The sequence below is a fragment of the Pleuronectes platessa genome, chromosome 18 (genome assembly GCF_947347685.1).
Source record: "Pleuronectes platessa chromosome 18, fPlePla1.1, whole genome shotgun sequence".
Lineage (NCBI taxonomy): Eukaryota > Metazoa > Chordata > Actinopteri > Pleuronectiformes > Pleuronectidae > Pleuronectes > Pleuronectes platessa.
The window spans coordinates 20679978-20691224 of NC_070643.1; the positions used below are offsets into that span (position 1 = coordinate 20679978).

General features: G+C 43.4%; 1 protein-coding gene and 1 pseudogene across 1 annotated transcript; one reads left to right on the forward strand and one right to left on the reverse strand.

Annotated features, from left to right (window-relative positions):
* Positions 1-1641: 1641 nt before the first annotated feature.
* LOC128461403 (elongation factor 1-alpha-like) lies at positions 1642-4499 on the reverse strand (annotated as a pseudogene).
* Positions 4500-6544: 2045 nt separating this feature from the next.
* Positions 6545-9295, forward strand: rpl11 (ribosomal protein L11). Its single transcript, XM_053446333.1, has 6 exons — positions 6545-6653; positions 7578-7728; positions 7878-7984; positions 8099-8230; positions 8867-8977; positions 9213-9295. Exons 1-6 carry the CDS (start codon positions 6648-6650, stop codon positions 9240-9242), a joined length of 537 nt encoding a protein of 178 aa, XP_053302308.1. The 5' UTR covers positions 6545-6647; the 3' UTR covers positions 9243-9295.
* The last annotated feature ends 1952 nt before the right edge of the window (positions 9296-11247 follow it).

Sequence of the window (11247 nt, forward strand, 5' to 3'; positions counted from 1 at the left end):
AAGCCGGGTAGGCCACCAGGAGGCGTCCCTTGAGGGGGGGGTACTGTGGTGATTCTGTTGTTGGTTGTGTTGTCTTTGTCTCCCTCTCCTGTTCTGTTCCTGTCCTGCAGGTGGTGTCTGTGGCAGGGGGTGTGGCTGGCTTCCTCACTTCAGCAAACAAGGCACACCTGCAATCACTCACCCATCATCCACTCCATAAAAGCCTGGTCCCGACTCCACTACTCTGCCAGATAATTCCGTCTTGTTCGGTAGCGTACCCATGACGACCTCTGATTCTCGCCCTTCGTATTTTGTTTCGTATTTAACCATTAGTGTTTTCTTTTGTTACACAGACTCCTCGGTGTGCCTTGTTACTGCTCCTCGGTTTTTTTTAGCTTTCCCTCCTGCGTTTTCCCCCCTGGATTATTCGGCCAGCCAGCACCCTGCCTCCACAGCCTGCCTGCTCTATTTTCTGGTGTTAAAATAAACCTCACTCAACACTAGACTGCTCTCTGTGTCTGCTTTGGGGTCCAACCAAAGAACCACCCGTAACACCTTTAAAACACAGACTGTCTATAAAAAGATCTGCACAAAACATTATATTGTAGAAGTGTTTGAGGGGGATTCACTATTGATGAGGAATAATTCTGAAGTAGCTGAATAGAGTACTAAGGAAGTTTTTTTCTTATAACACACATCTGTTATTCACAATATGGAACGAAGAGATTAAAAAAAATTCTTATATAATATATCTTAAAAATTTTAAAGTAGGATTGTAAGGTGATAACAGGTGAGTGGACTAACCCAGTAGCATCAATTCGAGGTTATGATTCTGGTAACGACATCAACCCATTCATTAACAGCAAAATCGGTAGATAGGACCAGGCTACTTGATTGAGTGACGCTGTGCCGTGGACCCTCTCGGCTGGAACTGGGACCGGGGGTTCGGTGGCTGGTTACCTCACCTCAGGTCCAGGGGGTCTGTTCTTGAGAGGACCTCAGCTGTTCATGGCGAGGCTCAGTGTTCGGGCCTCTCTCTCCTCTGGCACCGGGTCTCTGGATCAGACTGTTTGTGCAGGCGTGCAGGCGTATTTCTGACTGTTTTAGTGTCAGAAATCGTGGTTAAAAGTCCAGTGTGTAAGATTTAGCTGAAATAATCTATTTGCAGAAATTCAATATAAAACATCCTAGTGACGTTTTGTGTGTTTCATCTGAATTGTAAAAACTTTTGAATGGGCCTTCATATTTAAATTCTTTATATTTACACCAGGAGCAGGTCCTCTCTACAGAGGCCGCCATTTTTTTTATAATAGCTCTAACTGGACAAATTAAATCATTGGAGTTTTTATGACAACTGAGGTTTTCCACAGACTCTCTCATGTTTGGAAGGGGAGGGGGAGGTGAGCAGCTGCGACAAGCAACTTCACCAAAAGATGTCACTACATTCTACACACTGAACCTTTAAGTTCTGTGCTTGACATGGTTACGAGGTGTGTACAGGGCCAGGAATGTCCCGCAGCACGATATAGATCATTTATTTTTGTCAACTAAGGTTGAGCCATTACTGACATTTAAACTAACTAACTTTTAAAGAAACTTTTCCAATTGGTATGTTGAAGATTTTTTATTGTTTTGGTTGGATCATGGTTGGATCATGAGAAATTATTTCTTCTTCTCAATCTTCTGTGCAGACTTGGTGACCTTTCCAGAGCCGGCGAGGCTCTTGTCCACAGACTTGATGACACCGACGCCCACAGTCTGCTTCATGTCTCGCACGGCAAACCGACCTGGGAGAAAGAGATGGAGCCGAGAAGAGAATAACAGATTTCAGAAATCAGTTGATTAACCTGCTCATGACACACTGGGAATAAAAGTGGAGTTTTTCAATTTTTAAGTCCACAGGCCACAAATGCAGGAATCTAAAAATAATTGTACTCACCAAGTGGGGGATAATCGGAGAAGGCCTCAACAACCAAGGGTTTTAAAGGCTCCATGACGACGATGGCACAGTCTCCAGACTTGACCATCTTGGGGTTCTCTTCAATCGTCTTACCAGACCGACGGTCGATCTTCAACTTAATTTCCTTGAATTTGCAAGCAATGTGAGCTGTGTGGCAATCCAGCACTGGGCTGTAACCATTATGGATCCCTCCGGGGTGGTTCAAGATGATGATCTAAAATTAAAAAAATGTATGTCTAGTTACAAATGGTGGCAAGAGTCAATAATCACCTACTGCTCTAAGTTCTTTGTTGCAGTTCCAATACCTGAGAGAGAGCAGGAAGCCATTTGTTTTTAATACACTTCAGTTTCTTGATCAGAGGAAGGGTTTACTACTAATAGTATTTGCATTTTCACACTATATGCATCAAATTCAAGCTCTGACTGAGAAACCCGACTGCTCACCTTCGATTTTGTAGACATCCTGCAGGGGCAGACGGAAAGCCTTGTGTATGGGGCGGGACGGAGGCAGGATAGAGTCCAGAGCTTCCAGCAGTGTGGTTCCACTGGCATTACCCTCCTTGCGCTCAATCTTCCATCCGCTGTACCAGCTCATCTACAGATGATTGTGAGAAATCAGTTCCTGTCCATAATCATCGCTTTAAAACATGTTGAAAATGTCCTCACCTTGTCACTAGGTTCGATCATGTTGTCTCCGTGCCATCCAGAGATGGGGACAAAGGCAACAGCGGCGGGGTTGTAGCCGACCGTTCTTATGTAGGTGCTCACTTCATTGGTGATCTCCTCAAAACGCTTCTGGCTGTAAGGGGGCTCGGTGGAGTCCATCTTGTTGACACCAACGATGAGCTGCTTCACACCCAGGGTGTAGGCCAGCAGGGCGTGCTCACGGGTCTGGCCGTTCTTGGAGATACCAGCCTCGAACTCACCAACACCAGCAGCAACGATCAGCACCGCGCAGTCAGCCTGAAGAGGGAGAAGTTTTATGAAGTTCTATATCTCTCTATAGTGAATATTTGCTAGCAGCATCATGAGGGGAAGAGTCAGTTCAGGGGTCGTGTCTTTACCTGAGAGGTTCCAGTGATCATGTTCTTGATGAAGTCCCTGTGTCCGGGAGCATCAATGATGGTCACGAGGTAATTTTTGGTCGAAAACTTACACAGAGCGATGTCGATGGTGATACCACGCTCACGCTCGGCCTTCAGCTTGTCCAGCACCCAGGCGTACTTGAAGGAGCCCTTGCCCATCTGTTGTGATGAAGATCAAAGGCAAAGCTCAAGGCAAACAGGGGTTGTGAAGTTTAGGTGAATCAGTGAATGATGTTTGTTTAACACAGGGGTAGGCAACCTTTACTATCGAAAGAGACATTTTGCCCCCTCTTCCCCCAAATTAAATCTGTCTGGAGCCGCAAAACATATTTGATAACACAGCTTATAAAGTTATATATATAGTTATACAATATCTATAAAAACTATAGTTTGTTGCATTTATTAAATGAAAGAACGACAGTAAAAAAAACTTGACATTTTGTGCTATTTTTACTTGTTACAACAAAGTAAAACACAAAACTCTTATGAAGTGGAGAACAAAATGCATGTGTAGGCCTACTTTGAAATAAATGAAACACAGAACTATGCTTTTTTGCTCATCTCAAGCTCGGTAGTTTTCCTCAGATGCTGTGTTTTTGCTCTGGAAATGTCTTTAAACATGACCTTTTTTGTTGTTTGCCAATTCCTTGCCACATATCAAGCAAACAGGTAAACCTGCATCGTTGGGGAGTGAAGCTAATGAATCTGTCCACGCAAAATTAAACTCTCTATTTTCCTCCCAGACTTTTCTTTTTGGGGATTTATCCCTGGTTAGTTTACCGAGGACCTGTTTTATACGCTAGATTAGCCACCCGCAGGGAAGAGCGCCGGGCCGTAGACCGAATAGGATGTGACGAGTGAGCGGGGCGGGGGGCGGAGCACTCGGGCCTGTGTGTGCGCGGCTGCGCGCTATCTGGGAGCTCGCTCACACACACACACACACACACTCTCGCACGGTCCTGGTATTTCATGACGGCCTGATACGATGATGATGTAAAAAATGAACGTGACGTTCACTCACGTTCATCACATGAAAACTCATTCGTTAATTTCACCGTTCTCGAAAAATATGGGCAACATGCACAACACTGCACATGAGCCACTGCAGAGGCTCCGACTCCTGGTTTAACCAAATTCATTCTTTTATTCATACTGTGCAGATCCCCGGTTAAGAAGTTCATTCTAGATTATAGTGGAATCATAGTGTATAGTTTAGCGCTTAAGGTGGAATATCCACTACAGTAGTCACAGTGACAAATACATTAATAAACATTTATATATGCTTCCAAAAACGTGTCATTAAGTACAATGATATTGATTATTAATATTAAACAAACCTCGGCAGCTTCCTTCTCGAACTTCTCGATGGTCCTCTTGTCGATTCCTCCGCACTTGTAGATCAGGTGCCCGGTGGATGTGGACTTTCCAGAGTCGACATGGCCGATGACCACGACGTTGATGTGGGTCTTTGCCTTTCAAATTGTGGTTTGCTGCTCAGGAAAGACACGGGGAGAGGATACGATGACTTCAAGATAAATACAGGTGAATTTAAATGGTTTACAAAATTCGAATTTTGTTTTGTGTTTTAGTATCACAACAAATAAAACTTGATTTTAAACTCGAAAGTTAAAGAACCTAAGTTGATCTGAAGTAAAATTATTCAATATACAAGGACCAATAATTTGCAGATTATAGCTTGACCCAACATGTTTGGACCTGGAGTTCAGGGCAATTTAAATTCTTTACATCACGCTGCCGGACCATCACTCAGGACTGAAATATACAGTACAAACATCAATTCAAAGTATTTAGACATTAGTTGAGACATTACACTGAAGTCTGTGGAACAAACTGTGGGGATGTGGCTTTACAGTCGTGGGACCAGTGTGTTCAAATGTCTCATTGAAGAAATTCCTGTGTCTTCAGTGGCCCTAAAGCCACACTAGGTGTAAGTCGTTGTCATGAACATCTTGTAGAACTGGTTAAAAAAGGCTTTCAAAAATATGTTAAAGACTCACCTGCCTCACCTGTTGGACCTGTGCCTCTTCTATAGGTTCACATAGGTTCATTTTTGCATTTAAGGACCTTTTTTGTCGCCTCTTAAAAAAACCTGTTCGTACACAAAATGTTGCAGCGCTGCATTTTACTTTGAACTGGATCGAGCAAAGACTTCTGAGTAACTCGCTTTCACTCTTCATGCTTATCCCCTAAATCCTAACTTTGTGTTCATCCTACCTGGTTTATCTGCCTGAAGATGTCGAGTCCGATTTGTTGAAATCCCAAAAATCAAATTATCAAGGTAATCTAGCTATGATTTTGACTTGAGGTTTGACCCAGTTGTTGACCATCGCTGTAATTATCCCAAAAACGTAGAAGAAGACATGTTCAACTTGGTCCAGAGTGAAGGTCGACGGGTTTTAGGTATTTTCATTAATCTTCTGTATCTTTGCATAGAAATTTGATGACGGCAGCGATATTATTGTTTAAAATCTCTAAATGTGTGCTGGATCAAGTTTGATAGAATAATTTGAATGACACCACAGGAGCAGTATGGAGGCGTTTTATGTTTTTCTTCTGTTCTTTTATTACATTTGAAGAAGAGGTCACCAGTTACTTCAATTCAAGTTTAAGTTTACCCCAGAGACTCCTCAAGTGTTTTGTGGACTTCAGAGACTTCAACCATCCCCTCATCGGTATTGTGGTGAGTAGAGGACGAGGGGATTTGTGGGTGAACTATCTGTTTGAAGTGTTCTTTCTTCCTTGTTAAATGCAGGTAACAGGTGTTAGCAGAAAGGCATGTGAGGGCGACGCCTCCCGGACCTCCTCCTCCTGGATGTTTGTGTCTCGACTCGTTGTACGCCTGAAGGTTGACTCTGAAGAGCTGTGTTGTTCCACCACTGGGTAGTTGGTGTTTGTCTTGTAAAATGCTGTCAACCACGTATTTGTATGCATAGGTGACAGGAAAAGGTTGAAAACTAACCAGCCTCACGTGTTGTACCACCTGAGGATTTGTCTTTAACACGTTGATTATGGTGAAAAACGACAGAGGAATAGAAATTGAGGTTGGACATGAATAGATTCAATTTTTACTTCAATTTTACTTCCACATTCCACAATGTTAATTTTAGCCGTCTACTGACATGTGTGTGTCTGCAGAGCTGGGTTTGATCTTTCTCTGCAGTTTGCTCTCGGCTGGGACGCAGAAGAAATTTGTTTGCGGTCATCAAAACAACTAAATAATTATATAAATATCATCATAAGAATTCAAATACTAATAAACATATCAGCATAATAACTAAATACTTATATAAATAAAAATGTATCACAACAACAACTAAATACAAATATAAATATCATCAAAACAAGTAAAAACATATGTAAATATGAAAAATCCTTTCAATCCCCCAACTGTGAACTGTTCACATACGCCATTTCTCCACGTACATAAGATTTTCTCCACGTAACCAGACCGATAAGCAAAGTTATCAGTAATAACTTTTCTGTTTTCATAGCCCGGAACCATCGAGCCGTCCCGCCGTGTTTCCCCTGAGCCCCTTTGCGGTGAACGCAGCGCTATAAATTCGCTTCGCCGGAAACGTCACGTCCTCTTCTAGTGATCTAACATGGCGGTGAGTAGCGAACCACGGCCATCGAACGTGAAGTCACTGTAGAAATCCGCCATCATCGGCGCCGCTGCGTCTTTCTAACTGATCTCGTGCGTTCAGATGATTAGACGCAAACATCGAGCACCGAACTTAACGCGTATCTCCGCAGTAAACGCGACAGGATGGTGTTGATAGCGGAGCACCGAGTGATGCTAGCATGCTAGCCTGCGGGCAGCGACGCTCCCCGTGGCTGGGGCCGATTAATGTCTGTGTTCGTGCGGCTTCAGCTCCGCGTCACACCCCGCTCGAAGTTCGACCATTTTCTCTTAATGAGCCTTTGATTGTTCGGAGGTTTAGATTTCTGTTTCCGGTCACAATCGTGCTAGTTCTAATGCTAATGCTAACAGCAGGACTATGTACAGACATGTCCTGCCGGCATGTGACACGCTGCGGAGAAGATCCGTGCTGGGATCCACGGATCCGGAGCGAATAGGCTGTCACTGTCAAACTGAAGATGTTTCCAGTGTCTCTGTGTGGTGTCCTCCATGTTTCCAGTGTCTCTGTGTGGTGTCCTCCATGTTTCCAGTGTCTGTGTGGTGATCTCAATTTCCCCATTGTATGTGTTATGTCCGTGTTCCCAGTGTATCTGTGGTGTCCATGTTCCCAGTGTCTCTGTGTGGTGTCCGTGTTCCCAGTGTATCTGTGGTGTCCATGTTCCCAGTGTCTCTGTGTGGTGTCCATGTTCCCAGTGTCTCTGTGTGGTGTCCATGTTCCCAGTGTCTCTGTGTGGTGTCTCTGTGTGGTGTCCTCCATGTTCCCAGTGTCTGTGTGGTGTCCTCCATGTTCCCAGTGTCTCTGTGTGGTGTCCTCCATGTTCCCAGTGTCTCTGTGTGGTGTCCTCCAGGTGTGTGAGGTTCTCAATGCCTCTTGTTTCTCTGTGTTCTCCAGGACCAGGGTGAGAAGAAGGAGAACCCCATGCGGGAGCTTCGCATCCGTAAACTCTGTCTGAACATCTGCGTGGGTGAGAGCGGAGACAGACTCACCCGAGCTGCCAAAGTGCTGGAGCAGCTCACAGGACAGACGCCAGTGTTCTCTAAGGGTGGGTGCTCACCATGATGTTTTGTACCATGTGTGTAAGTGCTGTAGTTTGAGGGGGACACGGTGGGACTAGGTGGACGGCGGGAGGAGGAAGACAATCTGCAGCTTGTGGTTTTGTGGACTGACGTTTTCTGTCCTCTGTCCCCGCAGCTCGCTACACTGTGAGATCCTTCGGTATCCGCAGGAATGAAAAGATCGCTGTCCACTGCACCGTCCGTGGAGCCAAAGCAGAGGAGATCCTGGAGAAGGGACTCAAGGTGAGTCATGTCCCCCCCCCCCCTCTATAGTCGTTGAAGAGATTGCTCTTATGCACGTGTGAATGACCATATTGTTTCTGTAAAACCGTTCTCTTCTCCTGTCCCGGCCTCCAGGTGCGTGAGTACGAGTTGAGAAAGAACAACTTCTCAGACACCGGGAACTTCGGCTTTGGCATCCAGGAGCACATCGATCTGGGCATCAAGTACGACCCCAGCATCGGTATCTACGGACTGGACTTCTACGTGGTGAGTGGCCCACGAGGATCCTGAGTGTTAGAGGCTCTGTGGTTGAACGTGAAAGACTTGAGACAAAATACTTCAAACATATTCCTGACTTGACCTTTCTGGCTTAAAATAAATGATGAATGACTTATGGTTGTTAAATTAAGGAGATCGTGGCTTTAGGAGAACTTGAGATCGATACAGAAACGCCTGAATTACCTTCTTTTTTTTAAAGCCATTTATTTATCAGCATTCACATTCATGGTAATTTCCCAATCTACTATTTTCTCAATTACCCTTTAGGACAAAATTGACATGTAAACAAATGTTTCTTAATGTAATTCATCCATTAGTCTTCAGACCAACAACTTCACACCAACTCATATTTTACAAGTTGTTTTTTTGAAAATAAGCTTAATTGAATAATACACTTTTCTTTTGAAAGAAATTGGACTAAGAGACAAACTGGAAATGCCTTTAATGCATTTACCGCTTTAAACCAGTAAATGAGAGACGATGGCTGAATAAAAGCAATAAAACAGTTTTAAAAGAAGACCCTGAGGTAGATGTCTAATCGACAGCCGAAGTGGTTTCATTAAAAAAGGTCAAATGTTCAGTTGATTATTTTTCTGAGCGTCTCCGTCCTCTCGCTGCTCTCAGGTTCTGGGCAGACCCGGCTTCAGCATCGCCGACAAGAAGCGGAAAACAGGCCGCATCGGTTTCAGGCACCGCATCCGCAAAGAGGAGGCCATGCGCTGGTTCCAGCAGAAAGTGAGTACACGCATTTCAAATGTGATTCATAGAGGAAAAGTTTGAACTGGTTCCAGATGTTCAGTAGAAACGCCAGCTCCTGTAAAGTCTCTGTGATGCTCTCTGTCATCCATGAGTCTACAAAACTAACACTAATGTGAATAAAAGGTTTCCTGGATTTATGATTACATATGGTGATGTTGGATATAGTTGCATGTCTTCAGCCTCTAACCTGCTCTTCTTTCTTTTCCTTCAGTATGACGGCATCATCCTCCCCGGGAAGTAAAGGGCCGCCTTTTCATCTTGTTTATAACAAAGTAATAAAAAGGTAAAAAAAGACACGTTGGTCTTGTGTAGTTTTTCACTAGTTTAGTTCATTTCACAAATGAAGAAGACTCTGAAGTCCCCGAGTTTAAGATTTTAAATAGGAGCTGAAATCCTGACATTCGATCAAGTTTGGGGCAAAATGCTGAATCTTCCACTGCCTATAATTTCACAATAAAAGCATGTACAGGACATTTCTGAACAGTTGGTGTCTCATATCTGCTTTTCTCATCGTTAAGAGCCAGAAATTGGGGAAACGTTTGAATTTTAAAATCTAAAATACCTCAAATGTGTCTTACAGCTGAACACTCAGGTTTCCTCCCACAGACATGCAGCTCAGTTAAATATGTCAAGTGTGCGAATCAGCTCCTCTACAAACCTCAGGGAGAAGGGTTGTTCATGAGAACCACTTGGCCCAAAGTTGATCCCCATCTGTGGCTGCAGGGGGCGCTCTTTCTCATAAAACTGGCACTGTTTCTTTTAATAAAACATATATATTGTTGTAGTCAGTGTTTCGTGGACCACGAACTGAGATGTTCACCAGCGTCTCTTACCTTGAAGGGAAAATCCTCCTGAGCAAAGTCTGAAACTGCACCTGTGCCTTTTTACTAAGAGCTGGGAAAAAACCTGAACTATCATTAAATAAACCTGAACTTGAATAAAAAAGCAGAGAAGGGTGTTTTGATTGGATTGAATTTATTCAGTGAAACTCCACTGGGACCAACAGCACCGACATGGAAACCGACACAGAGGGACTTGAGCCAATCAGAGGAGACTCAATGATGATCTATGGTTGTCACGCTATTTGCTCCTCAGCTCCCCCTGCTGGAGTCTCACTGGTTCTTCAGGTGGAAGGGTTTTAGTTTCAGCAAAAATTCTTCAGGAGGCAAATGTTTTTATGCACAAACAGATGAATTCCCACATTTTTATTTCCTCTATTTGTAAATTTTTCTTCCACTTTCAGGTTTTTAAATCAAAATTAGATTTTAAATTTATTTGGTTTCATTGAGAAGCTAAAATTTGGGATGTTGTACTAATTCATCTCTAATCTCAGTTATAAAACGTTTCCTTTTTTTTAAGTACTACAGCTAATTTTTTTTTTTATTTCTCACAATCAAGCTTCACTACTTCTGACAGACCTGCGTTAAATAAATAAAAGGTTTGTTCACTGCTGCTTTTCTCGTGAGAAATATCTAAAGTTAGCTAAAGAGAAAATATCTATAGTTCATTTCCTGTTGCACCCACACACTCCTGTCACTCACCCGGTTCACTTTCACACACACACACACACACTATTGTTTACCAGCCGCTCCTCACACACACTTAGTTACATCTTTGTACACAAACAGCCGGTGGATTCACAGTTGTCTCGATGTTTGTTCAACCCAAACCCGCTCAAACACAAACCGCCACAGTTCCCATCTTCCCATCCTCCTCCTTTTCCTCCATCCATCACCTCCCCACCTGCACCTGCTCCACCCTGCATCTCATCCCTCATCCACCTGTCTCCCTCGTCTGGTTCCCTTCACCGTGAAAACATCCTGAGATCATGAAGCTCTCTTTTCTGTCTGGCAGCTCTGGTGCAGCAGCGTTTCATGGCTCTGCTCAGATGTGGTGATTTTAACTTTGCTGCCGAACAGAAATCATTAAAAATCACTTGTCGGCAGGATTCAGGACCAATTGTAATGACATTTTTCTAAACCAAAAACTGTGACTATTCAACTTCTAAACACATTTTTACTTCTACAGATGAAAAGTTGATTTTAAAGGAAATAAAACAAACTCTTTGTTCAGTTTAAACTCAAAACTTTAGCTTTTACTTCGTCACTTGTTCCACTGGGACCAGTGGCTTATTCTGGCTCATGTTAGCAAACTCTTTAGATATTTTCTGTATTGAAAAACTTTGTCACGGCGTCAATGACGTGTCTAGAAAAAAGTAAAATCGTTTTCGTGTTTTCTAAATAAGA

Excerpts from the sequence above, each read along its gene's own strand:
- rpl11 (XM_053446333.1), top strand. Across the intron at positions 7,985-8,098 it reads TCCTGGAGAAGGGACTCAAG|GTGCGTGAGTACGAGTTGAG; the intron begins GTGAGTCATGTC and ends CCCGGCCTCCAG. Across the intron at positions 8,231-8,866 it reads ACGGACTGGACTTCTACGTG|GTTCTGGGCAGACCCGGCTT; the intron begins GTGAGTGGCCCA and ends CGCTGCTCTCAG.